The 19,734-nt window shown below is 46.0% G+C and overlaps 1 protein-coding gene across 2 annotated transcripts in view; it reads right to left on the bottom strand.

Moving 5' to 3' along the window:
* Positions 1-19,734, bottom strand: part of VPS53 (VPS53 subunit of GARP complex) — a 1,098,026-nt gene that overhangs the window by 750,929 nt on the left and 327,363 nt on the right. The window contains exon 5 of one of the 2 annotated variants that reach the window (XM_078679872.1): positions 7,131-7,217. The exons of the other annotated variant lie outside the window; for it this stretch is intronic. Within the exon in view, the coding sequence (XP_078535998.1) occupies positions 7,131-7,217 (87 nt within the window). The remainder of the gene's footprint in view (positions 1-7,130; positions 7,218-19,734) is intronic. 2 annotated transcript variants of the gene reach the window in all.

Raw genomic sequence — 19,734 nt, forward strand, 5'->3', positions numbered from 1 at the left:
AAATACTTCTTTTAGTAAAGTTTATTTTAATATCCTGGGTTTGCAAATGCTACTTTTAGAAAGTTAGCATTTGCTGGCCTAACCATTTCAGCCCGCCTCTGCTTGGATGTGGATCTGACTGTCTGGTGTGTATGAGTGACAGGGCTGGGAGTTGACAGGTAGTGAATAGCCAGATGACACCTTAGTGGGTGGTGGGAGTTTCCCCTGAATGATGCATCAGGCTGTGCTCTGCCACCACAATGCTGGCTCCGCCCTCCTGGGGAGCGACTGATGACTCAGCCTGCACCTGGCCCAGGAAGGACCGAAGCTTGTCAACAAAGTGCTCAAGCTGCCTCTGTCTTCACAATGCCGGCTCCGCCCCCCTGGGGAGCGGCTGATGTGCCTGCCCTCACACTGCATGCAGAAGCCAGAAGTACCCACAAGTGCTCAGAGACTGGAGCAGTTATGCAGAGGCCCCCCTGGCTTGCTAGAACAAAAGAAACTGGGTATAAAAGAAGGAGCCCTGCTCCTTGTAAATTAGATCCTGTTTGTGCTACAGAAGAAACTCTGCCCGAAGAGAAGGACCTGGAAGGACTACAAGGAGGAGTACTGACTCTGGCCTGTGTCTGGTGCCTTGCTGCCAAAGGAGAGGAAGAGAAAAGACTACAAGAGACTTTTGCTTTTATTTGAACTTTGTGCCAAACTCTGCTGAGAGATCTCCAAGGGCTTGCCTGTGAACTTGCCCCCTGACCAGCGCCCCAGGAACAGTGGGCGCTACCCCTCTGAAGAAAAGCTGCTGCTGGCGTGTGCTGTGTGTCTCTACAGCGCCAAGGAAAAGAGAGTTGAGAGCTCTGTGCCTTCCGCCACACTCTCTGACAATTTGTGCAGCTGTGGCCCTTCCCCGACCACCGTGACTGTGGCCTGTTCGTGTGCCAGCCGCAAAGTAAGGACCAGCCCCACGCTGGTTCGAGCGCCGTGACTGTCCGCGCTGAGCCGCCCTTGCAAAGGAAAGGGAGGACCTGCCCGGTCTGAGCATCGCCGCCTGTGTGACCCCCGAGGTACAGGCTGCTCCGCAAAGACCGGCACTGCCAAGATTGTGCCCCTCGTGACTTGGGCGCTGAGACCCCCTTGGCCCCCGCAGCTGGAAGTGACTCGCTGCTGAGCCGTGCCTGAATTGTGCCCCGCGCTCCGTGGAGTGCACCCCCCTCAGCCCCGCCTGCCTGCAGCTCCCCCCTTCAGTGTGAGCGAACCTGACCCCGGAGAATCCGGCCCCGCATCTGCACCGTCATCCCGGGTGCCCTGTGACCTGCGCTGAGACTCGCAGGCCGCCGCACCCTCCAGGAAGACAACGCGACGTGGGACAGCTCCACGGACAGCCGTCCGCTCCAAGATCTGCGAGAAATCCAAGGTACTGTGTTCTTTGCCCTTGCGGTGCGAGCGTCCTACGACCTGAGCTCGCACCGCGCTGCCTGTTTTCCAGCGCGAGCCGCCTCTGAAACCGAGGCTCGCACTGCTCCTGGTCCGCGAGGCCCACGCGGAAAGCGTGAGCTTTGGCCGGCCGGGCCCGATCTCCTCTCTGAAGCGAGCGGAGACAGCGGAACGCGCATTTAGGTGCTACAAAACACTGAACCTTGTTCAAAACCAGGGCAGAAGGCCCACAAGACTGCATTTATTCAAGAACTGTGCCTTTTTATAAAGAGTAACTGGAACCTGCATTTAAAGTGAACCAAGACTGTATTTACAAGCCTGCTTGAAATTTATATAAAGAGAATATATTTTTACGAATACAGTTTGGTGTCATTGTGTGGTGGGTTGGTTGTGATACTGCAAATGTTTAACCCTACATGCCCCAGAGATTAGCCTAAGACTGCTTAAGCCACACTACCTAGAGGGTAAGCAGAGGTTGTCTTGAAGGTAACCCTCAGCCCTGGCGGGGAAGAGAGAGGCCCTGCTTGTCGCCAGTGCTGCACTGCGCCAACCAGAGACTCCCCCTTCCTACACCCGGCATGCGGTGGGACTGCGTTGGCATGGCTGGAGGGGTCGCCTCGAAGGGGAGGGAGTAGCTCCTTCGTACGATTTGCAGCACCCACCTGTCCGAAGAGATGGTACACCAGTGGGGGAGGGGATGGCGGACCCTACCCCCCCACTGGCGACGAATGGGCCTGAAATGCCGGACTAGGAAGGCTTAGAGGCAGATGCTGCAGTGGTGGCTGTGGACTGACCCTGCCGGTGTCCCCAGGTACTGGCACTGCGGTAATCACGTCCGCGTTGAGCTTGGGTCTGCAGCCGAAGTGTGGGGGTGCCCCTTCCGTGGCCACGAAAGGAGCGAAAAGCGGAAGTTTGCTGGGGTTGGCCTAGGCCCAAGGACTTGGCCGTAACCCTGGAGTCCTTGAAACGCTCCAGCGCACTGTCCGCCTTGTCGCCAAAGAGGCAACGGCCATCAAAGGGGATTTTCATTAGGGTGGCCTGGACATCCCCCGAAAAGTTGGCGGACCTCAACCAGGCGTGGCGGTGAACCGCCACTGTCGTTGCAATCGCCCTACACAGCAAGTCGAGCCCACACTGTATTGAGTAGCGTGCTGCATCCCGCCCTTCCGCCAGGACTTGGGTGAGCTTTGCCCGGGCCTCCTCCGGGCTCTGAGGCAGCACCTCCGTAACCGTATCCCACAAAAAGTGGGTGTAACGGCCCAAAAGGCAGGCGGTGTTCACAGTTTCTTCCCAAACTGATCTACCTTTTAGATTCCCGATCCGGAGGAGCGGTCGGGAATGCGGTTTGGGACGGAGAGGCCTGGATCACCAGGCTCTTGGGGGTGGGGTGAATGGACAGGAAGCTAGGGACGCCGGGACCCGGGTGGTGGCGTCGGGCCACGTTCCGATCCACAGGAAGGCCTGTGGAGGGCTTGGACCAGGTGCCCAGCAGAACGTCAGTGAGGGCCTCGTTAAAAGGCAGTAGAAGCTCCGAAGAGCTTGCCTGTGGTTAGAGCACCTCAGTGAGGAGGTTAGTCCTCATGGCCGCGACAGGGAGGTCAAGAGCCAAGGCCTTGGCCGCCCTAGTCAACACCACCCTGTAAGCAGCCCCCTCCTCCGTAGCCACGGAGGGAGGAGAGACGAATCCAGTGTCTGGAGAAGTGTCCAGACCACTGGCCTCCCCTAGCTTGCCTGCCCAGGCCTGACTCAACTGGCACTGCAGTGCCAGAGGGTCCTCAGACTCCTCCCAGGCCTCCTCGTCATCCATTTCCTGATAGTCAGGAAAAAATGATGGAGCCGGGTCGTAGGTGAATTGCTCCCCCATTGGTGCCAGAGACGCCGGACCGGGGACGACGACGTCCGGGGACGGCATCGTAGGCGACATCCTCGGGGTCGGCGCCAGCAGAGGAGTCGTAAGGTCGACTGGCGACGACCCAGGTCCAGGCCTGGATCCTGTGGGGCCCTGCGGCGTCTGGACCGGAGTCGACGACGGCGCCGGGGCCTAAGCACCGGACGGTGCCGGAGCCGCCGGCCCGCTAGGGCTCCCAGATGGACCCACGGGGCCCGAAGACGCCTCGACAGGGTCCGACGGAGGGAAGTGAGTCCTCATGGCCACGAGGAAGTCACGTATCTCCTCCGGCGTCGCGTGCAGCCCAGGGACCAGCGGGTGTGGGGCTGGACATGGTGCTTGCGGCTCCGGCGGAGCCGCGTGGGCGGTGTCGCCCGAACCGCCGGCCGCTTCGCGTGAGCGTCGGAAGAGCGATGACGTCTCTTGGACTTCTTTTTCGAATGCCTCGACTTACCTGTGGACTTGGAGCCCGACGAGTGGTGGTGACTCGTTGAGCGGCGATGACTGCGGCTCCGCGACTGGTCCCTCGACTTCCTCTTAGACCGGGACCTCGAGCGGCGCGGAACAGACTGCTGGTGCTCGAGCCGCTTACGGGACCACTCCCGTCTAGCCTTCGAGGTCAAGGCCCGGCAGTCGGGGCACGACTTGTCATCGTGGTTGGCCCTGAGACAGTAAAGGCACAGACGGTGGGGGTCGGTCACCAACATCAAGCGGAGACATTCCTTCTAAGGTTTAAACCCAGGCGTCCCTATCGGCACCGCAAGTCGTAGGTCGACTCGAGAAGTGATCAAAATAGATCAAAAGATTTTGTCAAAAAATTACTAAGAGTACTGCTCTTCTCTGACGTCAATGCGCGAGGGCGGCATTTAAGTACTGCGACGACCACATCCCGGCGATCACGACGACGGACGCGGAGCCGCAGACGACGTCTAGCAATGCGCAGGGGTACTGCTGACAAAAACTTTCCAGATCCAGTCAGACGCCTGGGGATATTCTATGGTAAGGAATCTAACACGAACATGTTTCTTTCAGCTACATCATTCAGCAACAGATTTAGGCACATTCACAGAATGCAAGTCTAGCTGATCCAATATTGCTTATTAGTTCGTTAGCACCACTGAATGTAAACATCTATAAATAAAAGGTGAGATGGGACCTTGATAACAGATGCTAATGCGTAGGTTAAGCGAGAGTCTATAGGTGAGACGGAGAGATTGAACGGAAAAAGGTTACTGAAGGAATTTGCTCATTACAAAGATCTTGGTTTCTTTCCCGAATCTTGCGGCGTTTGGTAATCTTCTGATGCTTGGAGATAGCGAGTTTCAGATTCTCTGTGCCGCTCCCGAGAATGCTTGTCATACGTTTTATTCTTCTGGAACATCAGTGGCTTCAGAAGTAGATCGCTGGCGCTCCTGGAAGATCTGATTACACTAGAAAACACCAATATCTGAGCTAGATACCTTGGTATATTGAGGCGTAACGCTTTGCGTGTAATACATGCTATTTTTAGTTGTATTCTGGCTTCATATGGTAGCCAGTACAGGGCCTTCAGGTGAGGAGAGATGTGGTCGAATTTTTTTTAACCTGTTATTAGACTTGTTGCTGCATTGAGGCAGGCTTTTAGAGGAGCCGTTGTGATCTTGCTAAGTACTGAAAGTGTAGTGCATCCGTATTCAATCCTCGAGATTACTAATGCATGGACTGCCATTTTGTGGTCTGCTGTTTCAATGAATGGTCTCCATTTCTTAATGTAATTCAAGTGAAAATGTGCATTCTTAGATAACGTGTTGATATGAGCTTGCATGTTCAGGCTCTGATCAATAGTAATTCCTAGTGATTTGGTTGAATCCACAAAGTTCGAGTGCAGTTAAGTCCGGTGATAGAGTTGGTCCATTCTTTTACAGTGGGTGAATTTTTGGTGGAAGAAATTAGAAGGAATTCTGTTTTTTGCATGTTGTTTGAGCTGATTACTAGTTAACCATAGCATCTTTGCCCTTAATGCTCAATTCATTGACTTTATCTCCTCCAAACATGAAATCTTAATGTAAATCTGAGTGTCATCAGCGTACATGTTGAAAAAGATGTTGGCAAGGCGGAGTATATCTGTTAGTGGTTACATATATAGGTTGAATAGCGGGGGAAGATGCTGACAGGTTATGATTCACCAGAAATATCTGTGTGCTGTTCCTCAAGAAAGACTTGAACCATTCTAGAACTGTCCCTGAAAAGCCCATGCTATTTTCCAGACATTCTACATTCTAGCAACAGCTCATGATTGACTGTGTCGAATTCTGATGATAGGTCAAGAAGGATTAAAAAACATGTTTTGATCTGGCCAAGGGTATTTTCTTGAACAAATGATGTAGATGATTGTGACTCAATATTTCTTCTCTCTGCTACATGGTAATTGTTTGAATTCAAATAATGCTGACAATGGAAAGCTCCTCCAACATTTAATCATTATATTTTACATAAATAGGGGTAGTATGCATTACTTCAATAATCAATTATCACAAAGGAATCAGAAAAAGGCAGTCAGTTTCTGGCTGCAACCACAATGCTGATGGAGCTGCATTTACAAATAGTTTCCAGAGTAAGACAAATTGGTGAAAAAAGTAACAGTAATTGCAATAGTATGTCTACTCCATGCTTGCACTTCACATCGAACAGGGTTTTCAGACTCTTGGCCGAGTCCCAGCTGAAGATGTAAACCACGGGGACATGTTATTCCACTGCATTGTTAGTTTCAACATTGAGTGGCAAGATTCTCTTGACAGTGGTGGGGAATGTGGGTAAGAGGAGTCCATCTCTTGATATGTTTTGAGTAGATTTTGGTCATAATATGCTGGAGAATGCAAAGTTGATTTGCTATTTGATCATGGTGTTTCGAATGCAAATTCTGAATTCTAGACCAAGACTGCTTAGAAACGCTTGTACCAGGATGGTAATTGCTCTGATAAAATACAATAATCATACTACTCCACAAGTTTACAATGGCATTGAGGCCATATAGTCTTTCAATTTTCACTAAAGTCATAACAATAGGAGGGTAATTTACAAAACACTAATAACATTAGCTATATATAAGATAGGTGCTGACACGCCCTTTCAACTTTTCTCTTCTTGCTCTGCTACTGCTGCTATGAACTCTAGATTCTGCCTTCTGTTCAACTGGATAATAGATGTACAGTTGTGGGTGTCGCCATTAGTCATTGGAGGATGTTTACGGAGGGGGATCTAGAAGACATGTAAAACTCCATTCTTTGTTTCACATGTAATGGATCAATGTAATAAGCAATTATTAGAATCTGGGTTGCATGGTTTCACTGGGGATAACTTTACCATTAGATTGCCAGCTGGCCTACGTATCAGCCTCCTGACTGTGTTAAGAAATGCTTGTGGTGCATAACTGGATCTGCCTCTGAACATTTTAATGTGTGCGTTTAGGTTCTACAGTAGGGCAAAAGTAAAGGGGAACTCCCGGTACACATGCGAGCATCCAACAGATACCAAATGTGTTCTAATTAGGCACCGCTGGATCTACTACCAGTGCAAACCAGTCTCTGAGATGCATTCCGACTGAAAGTGGCCCTCGTGAACCAATACTAAGACATTACTTAATCTGCGACCAAAAAACCGTCCTTATCACAGAGGAACCCACCCAATGCCATCTGTAGTAGTCCCCAAAATTCCCTAGGGATCTCAAACTTTCTAACAAGACGACCAACCATTTCATCGCATGGTACCCAAGCAATCTCTTCTGAAGAGGCTGAATCAGTTATGGAAATACATTTGAATAGCCAACGCCATTATGTTGAAATGCATTTTCACTCACCATTTGTTCAGACTTTTCCGCCTTGTCTTTAATATCCTTAATTTTACCAAAGAGTTGTTGGATAGCTTTCTGTGCCTCCTCCAAAGCCTGAAACAAGCAAAATGAATCATTCACATTAAGGAGTCTTCGGGGAATTTATCATATATTGACAGCCTTATTTAAAAATCGGAATCAGATTGCTATTCCTATAGACTAAAATTACCTCTGGCCCAGTGGAATCACAATATATCTCATGTGGTACAAGGGTTTACATTTCCCTTGAAAGGGAGCAGTGACACTGGGCAATCTGGCAAACATTTGTGAGTCTCTAGCACTCACGGTTGTCAGAAATGAAAGTGAATGAATGAATGAATGAATTATGTCTTAAACCGCGCGACTTAGCCCAAGGGCATCAAGGCACCTACAGATCGTGCAGCTTGTGTGTAATGGAGAGCCAAGTTACAGATTAGCCTCTTCAAAGAGGTAAGTTTTCAAAGCTTTACGAAAGAGAGTGATGGATGATTGTCCTGCTAGTTCGGGGGGGAGAGAATTCCAGAGCTTAGGAGCGAGGGAGGCAAAGGTTCTCCCTCCCCACCTTACTTTGAAGGACCGGAGGACTGACAAGAGGTTTTTGTTGGAAGAGCGGAGGGCTCTGCAGGGAGAGTAAGGGTGGAGAAGGGCACTAATACCCTCCTAGCCGGAGCCGTATAGAGCCCCAGGGGCAAGGCAAAGGATCTTGAAAGAGATCCTGGACTGAATGGGCAGTCAGTGAAGGTTCTTCCTGGCTATGGAAGCTGAGGAGAGTCTAGGGAGGTTAAGGACCAGCCTGGCTGCCGCATTTTGCACTATCTGTAAGCGCTGAATAAGGTTCTTGTTGATACCTGAATAAAGCGCATTGCAGTAGTCTAGCCTCGAGGAAACCAGGGCCACAGTAACCTGCTTCCGTGCTTCGGGAGAGAGGAAGTGAGTAATCTTTCTCAGGACTCTGATGATTCCACAGCAGTTGAGAAAGTCCTGCTGACCTGACGGTCGAAGGAGAGAGTGGAATCAATCAATACCCCCAAATTCCTAGCAAATTGAGACGGGAGAGGACACGTCCCAAGGGACGGGGGCCACCAGTCACTCAACCAGATGTCCCGATTGGCTCCAAAAATCAGGACCTCTGTCTTCTCCCCGTTTAACTTCAGGAAGTTCTGAATCATCCATAAGGAGACTGCTTCCATACACTTCCTGAAGTTACAGGCGGAGAGGCTGACCGATTGAGTGAGGGAGAACATGATCTGGGTGTCGTCAGCATATGACAACACCTCTAGGCCAAATGATCGTACTAACCTGGCTAGTGGGGCCACATAGATGTTAAAAAGTGTGGGACTCAGGGAAGAACCCTGAGGGACCCCACACTGCACAGGTTTAGAAGGAAAGAGGAAGTCGCCCAGCTTTACCTTCTGCTCTCTTTGACTAAGGAAAGAGGTCAGGAGGTTCAAGGCTGAGCCGCCAACACCAATCTCCTGAAGGCGGGCAATCAGGACAGAGGGGGACAAGGTGTCAAAAGCCGCCGTGAAGTCGAGCAGGAACAGCAAGGTTGTCTGGCCCGTATCGACCTTCACTCGGATGTTGTTAATAACCACCGTAAGTGCGGACTCCGTGCTGTGGGCTCTCCGAAAATCATGCTGGGAGGGGTCCAGCAGACTGGCGTCATCCAGAAAGGCGCTTAGATGATGGTTGAGGTGGGACTCAAGAATTTTAGCAGGGGCGGGTAACAGAGAGATTGGGCGGAAGTTCTTTAACACCCCAGGATCCAGAGTGGCCTTTTTCAGTAGGGGCTTAACAACCGCCGTTTTCCACGAGAGTGGAAAGTTTCCTTCCATGATCACTAGGTTCAGCACCTCTAAGAGGGGAGGGATAACCACCTCCCTGCACTCCTTGAGGATCTTAAGGGGACAAGGATCCAAAGGGGAACCAGATTTAGTTTTATCAAGGAGTAGAGTAAGCGATTCACGGGTAAGGAGGGGAAAATTAAGGAAACTAGGGCGATGTTCATTCGCCCGACATTCCGGAACGAAAGAGGTAGGAGGATAGGGGACACCAGAGTCCAGGTTGAGGGATTCAAGCGACCTATAATATCAGCTATTTTGGTATGAAAAAATGAGGAGATTTTATCACACAATTCTTGGGACCCTACTATGGGATACGGTGTCTGAGGGTTGGAGAGGGTGTCAATGATCTTGAACAGATCACGGGGGGAATTTAACGAGGACGTTAGGCTAGCAAAGTGCGCCTTCTTTTCCTCAATTATTTCTAGTTTATATTCTGCAAGGAGGCATTTGTGCACTTCTCTCTCCTTCGGGTCAAGATGGGCCCGCCAACGTCTCTCCTGTTTACGGCAGCCCTGCCTTAACAGTCTGAGCGAATCAGAGAACCAGGGAGAAGAAGGTCTCTTTCTGGCTGAGTAATGATGTTTAGCGGGAGCCAAAGTATCCACCACTCTCAAGATGGAATTAGAGAGTTTGAGGGCCGTAGCGTTAGTATCCCCCGAGGTGAGGGGCCTCAGGTTGGACAGAAAAGGGGCTAGAGTTGCATTATTAACCTCCCTGTAGTTCCTTCTTAGTTCCCACCTCCTAGGTCCGGATGAGAAAGGGAGAGAGGAGAAGGATTTCGAGATGGTCTGACCACGCCTGAGGGATGGGGGGCCTATTCTTAGTCTAGGATCGTTAGAAAAAACACCATCCAACGTGTGGCCGGCCGAATGGGTGGGGCTATCCACAAGTTGCAGCAGGCCACATGAGGCTAAGGATTCCACCAGAAAGGAAGTGTCGCCGGCGTTCGTATTTTCAAGGTGATAGTTAAAATCACCTAACAAGGTAATATTAGGTCTGGCAACAAACGATTCTAAGAGCTTTAAAAGATCATGGCTGAAGGCAGACCTAGGGCCAGGGGGCCTGTAAAACAAAAGACCAGAAAAGGAGATAGAAGGAGAGGAATTAAGCGAGAAGTACAGAGCCTGAAAGAGATCAGTAGGAGTGGAAAGATGTTCAGTACGGCAGGTGATGGAGTTCTTATATAAAATCCCCAAACCACCTCCTCTTCTCCCAATTCTGTCCATCTGAGCTAAAGCATAGCCCTCCGGGATAGCATCAACGAGCTCGGGGGCTGAGTAATTTAGATCTTTACATTATTTCCTAAAATCATTCTCAACTCAAAGAGGCAATGGAAGGCAGTCTACTGTGGAGACATGAGAGTGCATGGACTGCTCAACAAAGCACTGGGATCTAGCAGGATGAGCAAGAGGCTGCTGCAGGGGGCCAGCTTTATATTTCCTTTGGAATTATATTTTCAAAATATCACAGATGGCTTTCAAGGCATGCCAGTTATCAGAAATTTCCTACTTATGTCCCAAGCTGGACACTGATCAAAGTAGAAGAAAGAAATCTTCAAAACAATCTTGGGAACATTCATACATGCAGTGAAAATAGAGCAAAAAATGTGGTTAAGCTGCAGGGATTGAAAAGTTATTTCGGAAACCTCTAAAGGCAATATAGATAATTTAATTTACAGCCCAGAAATGTGAGTGATTCAAAATATGTTAGGAGTAAGTGAGATCTCCATATTCAAATACTTCAAGCCTTAGATATCATCCCGATGTTGTGTCCAAATTTGTGTCAGCAAACTAGATGAAGGTAAATGTCAACAAAACTGGAAATTGTATTTAGGAGTCACTAAACCTCTTGAAAACGTTACAACTCCAGGAACCATTGAACGACGTAAGGGCCCATGAGATCACAATATGCAGGTAAATGTGGTGTAATGTGTATTCTATCCTGCAGAAACTCAGGAGACAAATGATCTGCATGTGTCACAAGCAGTTGATGATAGAGCTCTATATTTTCACCTAAACTTTTTGAACTATCTGCATTATGCCCAACAGGATTGAGCTGCACATCATCCTTAGGACTGAATAGGACAAGTACACATTTGACCTACTTTGGCAATAGTACATTGGATTCTGAAAAGAGGGAGTGGGTTATAAAGCACAGGGCATGACATGCATTTCTCTAACATGATATATTTTGATCTTCAATTTCACCCCATATATACATTCTGGTTCTTTAAGGTCATCTTTAGAGCTAATAATTCTTCAGTGCCATTACTCAGCCAGCCCATTCATTTCCAGTATATGTGGTAATCTTGTGGAGCCTCCTTATTGTATCCATTAAATATTTTGAAATTAACCTTTTCTTTTTTGCAAAATCTTAAGTCCTGTGTTTCCTCACATCGGCATCCCTTTCATATTCCCCAGCTGCCTAGTGAGGAAGGAACTGCAGGTGGCACTTAACAAAACCATAATATTAAACTCTGAATTAATGAACTACCTAATGTCACCGTTAATTTGCTTCTCGACAGATGTCATTCAAGAGGGGACTTTTTCTTTGCAGTGCGCTAGTTATCAAATTATATAAATGAATGTAGAGTATTAAATTGTAATACACTCTTTACAATAGCTGTACCAGCGCTAACAGTCTACTAATAAAAGCATTGTTCACGAGTTGGAAAAACTAAGACAAAATGACCATGGGAGAAACATTTTTCTTTTGTGTTTCATATATTGGCAAAGTACTGTAATCTGCATAAATATAAAAAAAAGTCCAAAGCAGTCTCTTTTCTTTTTTTGATTTCAAAACATTTATATTGAGACTTTAGAGAGACAAATACAGATGCAATAAAGGTGAACAAAAAGTAAATTGAAATAAGCAGCATGATGTCAACCATGATAAATATCTCCAAAGTTAATCTACACAAATTTTGTATACTACAAGTTCATGTGTGAGTGTGCCTCCACTTGAATTGAGGAGTCAGTTTAGATTACTTTCCATGCTTAAATTGTTTGGAGATGTGAAATCTTGGTTTGGAGTTGTTTCAAGGGCATTTTTTATGATATAGGTATTTGTCAAGTTTCTCACACATATGACGTGCAGAGGGAAGCCCGTAAGAATTGGACTGTGCAATATTAGCTGCTCTCTCAATGTGGCATAATTATTTCCACCAAGCATGAAAGGAGACGTCGAAAAATTCCCTGTTGCAAAGAATTAATGTAATACCTATAGTGAGCACTACATCGATTAAGTGATGAATTTAAATTGGGGAACATATTATCGTGTAAACTGAATCCCATTCTTTTGAACCCTAAGGTTACTGTGCTTTGGAAAACTTTCTTCATAAATTCTTTGATGCCATGCCAGAAGTCAGGAAAGAGGGAACAATTACAAAAAAAATCATTTTTTATGTTTTCTATCCACCAGTGCAATTCCAAAATGTATCATTATCCATCAGATTTGAACAATTTAATTTAATTGTTAAGTTAAGCTATGTAAAAACAAATTCTGCTTAGGCCATGGAAGGTGCTTTCCAAATTGTATCCAAAATGGCTTTTGGGATAGGTTCCATGTCAATTTGTTGTACAGCATTAAATTAGACAATTTGGGACAAAGATTCTGATGTATTTGCGATACTAAATGACTGCTTTTATGAAGCATAGAGATTAAGATAGATAAAGAGATGTTAAGGTCTAGGTAGTTTATCGTCATTGTAACAACTTTTAAATTTAGGGAATTGTGGAATACCTTGTTACGGACTAAATGCTGTAGATTAATGAAATATTTGGAATCCTGTTGGGTGCCAGACGATGAGATATAGTCGTTTTCCTATTTTAGTCATTGTTCTCGCGAGACTAATGCACTATCAATCAATCAGAGCATTTATATAGCGCGCTACTCACCCGGAGGGTCTCAAGGCGCTTGGGGAGGGGGGAGGTCCGCTACTGCTCGAACAGCCAGGTCTTGAGCTGCTTCCTGAAGGCGAGGTGGTCTTGAGTCCGGCGGAGGTGTGTCGGGAGGGAGTTCCACGTCTTGGCGGCCAGGTAGGAGAAGGACCTTCCTCCTATGGTGGCTCTTTGGATGCGGGGGACGGCGGCGAGGGCGTGGTTGGTCGAACGGAGCTGGCGTGTGGGAGTGTAGAAGCTGAGGCGGTTGTTGAGGTATCTTGGGCCTTGGTTGTGTAGGGCTTTGTGTGCGTGGGTGAGGAGTCGGAACGTGATTCTCTTGTTGATCGGGAGCCAGTGCAGGTCTCTCAGGAGTCCGGAGATGTGGCTGTGTTGGGGGATGTCGAGGATGAGTCTTGCTGAGGCGTTCTGGATCCGCTGGAGTTTCTTCTGGAGTTTGGCAGTGGTTCCGGCGTAGAGGGAGTTGCCGTAGTCCAGTCGGCTGGTGACGAGGGCCTGGGTGACCGTCTTCCTGGTCTCAGTGGGGATCCACCGGAAGATCTTACGTAGCATGCGCAGGATGTTGAAGCACGATGAGGAGACAGCGTTGACTTGTCTGGTCATGGAGAGAGAGGAGTCCAGGATGAAGCCCAGGTTGCGTGCGTGGTCCGTTGGTTTGGGTGTGCTGCCCAGGGCAGGGGGACACCAGGAGTCGTCCCAGGCGGAGGGTGATGATCCCAGGGTGAGGACTTCCGTCTTATCTGAGTTCAGTTTCGCCGCCGGGCTCTGGGCGCGGGCCAGGCGCGGACGGGCGCAGACGGGCTTGCCTTTGGCGCGCCTTTGGCGCGCAATCAGCGCACCCGCTGCGCGTCAACGCTGCGCGTTTGCCGCTCTGCCATAAGTGGGAGTCGGGGGGAGAGCGAGGGAGGAGCAGCTGGGAGGCGGGAGCGGGGCGGCGAATGGGAAGGGTCCCACTATCAGTCTTTATTCTTTTGTTTGACCAAAGTAAGGCTAAAGTTGGGTGCATTTAATTTAGACTTCTATTTATTTTATATATTTGAAGAAGGACTTCTTACTATCCAAGATTAGGCCTTTAAGGGGTTCATTTTCTTTGTCATTGTAATGGCAGGTAGCTGTAAATGATATAGTAGACTTTTCTCAATCGCATGTCAAAGATGGGGAAAATGGGTCTGTATCCCCCAATGACTCTTTTGTGCAGAGGATATATAGAGGTCCCACTTCTGACTTATTTTTTATTGACTATATATGCAGACACTTGTGTATTTATCCATTGGTTCATTAATGTCAGAATCGAAATATCAGCCATTTTTCTTTTAATATCAGTATATCATCAGCATAGACAGGCAACTTATTGAAAACATTCCTTTGATTAGAGAGTTTGATCATATAGATTAAAGTAGTGGTTCTATTACACGTAGGAAGAGTGATGGAAACAGCAGGCATTTCTGGATTGTGCCTTGTTCTACTTTTAATGAATCCGAAACGGCACCTGCTGTTCTTAATTCTTCCATTGGGCAAGAAGAAAGGGCCATGATCATTTTGATGAACTTCTTTCCTAAACCAGATATAGTTACAGTAGTGTTAAGACAGGGCAGGCAACTTTATCAAAAGCCTTTTCTGCATCCAAAGCTATACCTGCAGGGGGTGTGTTTGAAAATATGGGTTTTTTTGTGGGATATAAGACAAAAGCTGTGTATTGTCTGTCACAATTCTGTTTTGTAAATTCTGTCTGTGGTGGGTGTATCAGTTTTGGTAGGATATCATTTAGCCTTTGGCAAGAATTTTGTAACAAATATAACAGTTGATGTTTATTAGGAATTACAGTATGTAGTTTTTGGTCAACGTGATCCCCTTCACCTCTTTAGGTAATTTAACCATCATTGCTTCAACAGAATAACCACACATTTCTACAGTTTTTCTCTTTTTTTATTACATGAATGAACAGGTCTAAGAGAGAAGATGATAAATGCTAAACTAATTTATAAAATTGGGCTACAAAGAAGTATCGACCAGGGGATTTTCCTACTTTTAAACTCTTAATTACTTATATTATTTATTCCCTTGTAATTGATTTATCAAGAAATTGTGCATCTTCCTCTGAGAGTGCTGAGAGGTGAATTATATCTTGGTATAGTTTATAGTGTAATTATTCAGATAGGCACATTTTTGGAGTATAGATTTTCATAGAACTCATTGAAAACTGATGTTTTTGTTCGGATCATTTAAATTGTACATAATTCACTAAAATCTTGCCAATTTTGTTAAACTCAAGGTTATATTGCTTCTTCTTGTTTTGACAAAAATTCCCACTCTATTACTTAGGGTCTTGTTATATTCATATGCACTCTTTTTTATTGAATCTAAAAATCAATTGTACTTTTAATGTCTGAATTTAAAAGTCTAATTGTTTTATTTCTTGTTCTAATTTTCCAATTATTCTTTGTTAAGTTTGGACTTCAATTTGATAAGAAACCCTCTTATTTAAGCTTTAGAAGAATGCAAACACAAGGAGATGATGGACGGAGCGCTGAAACTTTTCAGACACTGAGCCCCAGTCACAGATCTGGGTTGAATCCATCATTGTTCTTTAGCTCACTTCGCCACCCCAGTTCAGACACAGCTATATGCAAATCAGTCTTGACCCTGTGTCTCATGGGAACAGTGCAGCCCGAACTGCCAAGACATGTCTTCCCTGGACCAGAAACTAGCATCCTGGGACCGGTTTCGGGCTAACAGCCGTCATTAGCCAGGCTAACTTGAATCCAGTGGCAAAGTGAGCAAGAGACCCACGTCTGGGCATACCCTGCCAACTAGGGCGAACAAAGCTAACACAAGGAGATGTTGGATGGAGTGTCTGAAAAGTTTCAGCGATCTGTCCATCATCTCCTTGTGTTAGCTTCGAAGAATCCCATTATGTTTGAGGAGAGATGTCATTCGAGTTGTCAGTGAAAAAAAAATTAATAGCCTCTCTGATTATTTGAATATTTGCAGCCTTGTTTAGCGTTTCTTCATTTAACCTACAGGATTTTTTTCGAAGATTATTAACGAACTCTAAGGTCATTGTAAAGGCAGCATGGGCTGCAATGAGTATTGGTTCTGTGTGTGTATCAGCTAATAGATGTAGATGAATGTCAGAGAGTAATAGGCAGTCCATCCTAGAGTATGACTGTTGTGGAAAGGAGAAAAACACTGGTGTCAGGATATTGTAATTTCTAAGGGACACTCGAGAACAAATTCACATGGATGGAGAGCATAATTATGTGAGCTTTGGCAGGTCGGTAATTGCATGCTGACTCTAGCTTACTTAAGGACTTAATGTTATCTATGGAAGTCAGAATGTCTATGGTGAATGTACGAGGGAAATTGTCTCTTGTAGGAAACCTAATCAAAATTCAAGGGTGTCTTTAAAAATACTGGCTAGAAGCAGAACATAAATGATACAGGAAAAAAGTAATAAAACAAATAAAAGCAGTAAAATCCATACCCTAGTCACTACCCCCACGCACCCTCCCTCTGCCCCATTCCACCAACCTGAACTGTAGAGTATGAAAGACAAAGGATAAGAGACTCTATCGCACAGTAGAGCTAATGAACGATAATGATATGCAAGATGTATGATCCAGGCGTTGGCTATTACTCAAACTGTATGATCTGAAACCATGCATACAGTGGTTTGCAGATCATACATCAGGCCTGCACTTGAAGCATGAACAACCCTGTAAACGAAACAGCCACCTAAGATAATTACAATAGACTCACAAATATCTCGGTTAGCCTGTATCTCACTGTGTACTTTGGAGCATTTCCTAAAATTGAAAAATTTGAAGATAGGTACAGAGGGCACAAAAATGCTTCTTAGCAGCACCCAACATTATGTGGAATAACACAATATTATTGTGATTACTAGGAAGCATGAGTCAAACTCGTGAAGTATCCGACACTGTGAAAAGGCATTAAGCAATATAAATCTATTTAATTGATGTATTTAATGTTATCTATTTGGAGCCAACATGAGAGCTAGTGTTAAAATCTTATGTGAACAAAGATGGATAAGAAAAAAGGTGAGAGCATGTGATAACGTGTAAGGGATATTAAGTTATATTAAACCATTTGAAACAGGATATCAAGAGCCCTCAGCAAAGTAGAGTTATCTGTGTCATATTGGAACGTAAGAGTGCCCCCAAGTTATGCAATTTTTATCCTTAACCCCTTTGCTGCGGGGCACTTTCACCTGCTCTGCGGGGGAGAGGGGTCCGCGTGCGGCGCCTCTGTGCGTGTGACGAGCTCAGCTCGTCATGAGGCACAGTGGAGCTGCACTCATGAGGAGCAGAGCTCGTCACGACCACAGCCGTTTTGGAACATTCAGCACAGCAGGGAAATTATCCCCGCGTGTGAACGTTCCAACGGTCATGACGAGCTCAGCTCGTCATGAGCACAGCTCAACCGTGCCTCATGACGAGCTGAGCTCGTCATGAGCATGGAAAGTGTTAAGGAACCTAAACCAGCTGGCAAAAGGATAGTGTGTCATGTAAGATGTTCTGTCCACTGTTAGGTCAAGAAGTGACAGGGATGGATTCACCTCCATCTCTGTATTGTCCATGTTGCCTAAAAAGAAAGTGGGCTCATTGAGTCTATGAAACACTAATGTTCTTCCTTTAAATGAAATCTTTAATTTTGATGGGCCCACAAAAGAGAATGGAATATTCCGATTTCCGAGCCTTGGCCTTAATGTTAAAAGGGCTTTCCTTGCCACCATTGTGTCCTTGCAATAGTTTTGTGAAATGGTAATCATGGCTCTGACCCCAATATTCTACTCTGCAAATTCATTTGTACAGTACAGATTCTGGAATAAGAAGGGGTGATTTATTTTTTAGTTTTGGCCCATGGTCCTCAGGCTTGCTCCATCTACATTTTTGCAGCTCTTGATTGTATAGGTCTGATGTCATCAAGGATGTCTGAAATTTTCATCTGCATTAGATCCATATTAACCATGGTGCTCTGATAGAGGTTGTGCAGCTCTGACATTTTATATACAATATCCATTGTGTTCTTTATGTCAGATGTTATCGGCAAGCCTGTATTGGGAGGGTCAGAGTTTGTGCATTTGAAAAATACTTTTGTTTCTTTCTCTGACATATTGATCTTTATGGGGAGCACAGAGTAGATTATGGCAAAGTTCAAGTTTGCGCTGTTCAGTGAAAGGTCTCAGAGGAAAGTTTTGGCTATTTATTTACCAAGATTCATTAGTTACTCTTTGCAGTTCACTACTCCTTTGGTAGTTCCTGTGTCATAAACACACAAAGCAGGCTCACCTATTGTAGCTTGGGTGTACACTCTGCAATACAATAAGTTTGCAAAACACCACAGTCCTCTAAACTGTACTTACAATGTAATCAATCACAAGATGGCTGATTAAGAGTTGCTAGGCAACCAAATATTAGAATTTTAAAACCACAATGTTTTCATTCTAATCATCCTGAATCTTCAACAATAGGAATGAGCAGTAAGTTCACTAGCATAGAGTCCTCTTCAAACATGCTCTAACATACAAAAACACATAAACACAAAATACATACTATACATCTAACACAGCCCAAATATGTCTTAACTGACGGTTACAATACCCAACAATCACTTGCTACCATTTACTGCCTTACACATCTACTGCCTGAGACACTCATGCTTATGCTGGTAAAATGGGAAGTTTAACCCTTTTAGAAGATTTATAAGTGAGCTGGTAATATCCTCTGGTCTCACCCATTAGACATCAAGAATATCCGCTCACAAGTCAGTTAAAGTAACACATTTACCAAACATAGGAAATTGCTCATTTAAGCTACTGAAAGCAAATCTTCACAAGCCAAATCAGACTCCAGTCTGAAATGCTGAAAACCTCAGAACCATTTCGGAAGTCACGAGGGGACTACTGAAAGCAGAAATGCAGAACAATCGAGATTGTGCGCTATACCTATGCTAGAATATAGTGCTGCGTGACACAATTAGAAATGAGGTGCGGATGGGGAGGCACAAAGTAACCCTCCCTCAGCAATCTCTCCTAGCAAACAATGGAGGCAGAAAAGTTACTAGAAACGTTATCTTTACATTCTTGCTAAAACTAAACACCACACAATTTATTTGTTAAAAGAGTGAGGCTATCCTGACTAACATGGCACTCACGAGGAAAATGCATACTTTCTGCAGATCTATAATTTGCTCACTCGAAAATAACAAGCATTTGCAATGTAACGGTCTCGCCTTTGCCAAAGTTAGAGCTATTGGCATTGTAAATGACAACATTTTTATTTGTGTTGGCTTTGAAAACAGATAAATAAATGGCATTGTCATTTACAATGCCAATAGCCTAATCTCTCGCAAATGCGACACCCATTGCATTTGGAGCCACACAAAACCGGATCACAAGCAGGCAACGGAGGCACACCAACAGCGGATCACAAGCAGGCAACAGAGGCACACCAAAAGGGGATCACAAGCAGGCAACAGAGGCACATCAAAAGCGGATCACAAGCAGGCAACAGAGGCACAAGAAAAGCGGATCACAAGCAGGCAACAGAGTCACACGAAAAGCAGGTCAGAGGCACACGAAAAGCGGGTCACAAGCAGGCAACAGAGGCACACGAAAAGCGGGTCACAAGCAGGCAACAGAGGCACACGAAAAGCCGATCACAAGCAGGCAACAGAGGCACACGAAAAGCTGATCACAAGCAGGCAACAGAGGCACACGAAACCCGATCACAAGCAGGCAACAGTGGCACACGAAAACCCGATCACAAGCAGGCAACAGAGGCGCACGAAAACCCGATCACAAGCAGGCAACAGAGGCGCACGAAA

The sequence above is a fragment of the Lissotriton helveticus genome, chromosome 3_1 (genome assembly GCF_964261635.1).
Source record: "Lissotriton helveticus chromosome 3_1, aLisHel1.1, whole genome shotgun sequence".
In the NCBI taxonomy this organism is placed as follows: domain Eukaryota; kingdom Metazoa; phylum Chordata; class Amphibia; order Caudata; family Salamandridae; genus Lissotriton; species Lissotriton helveticus.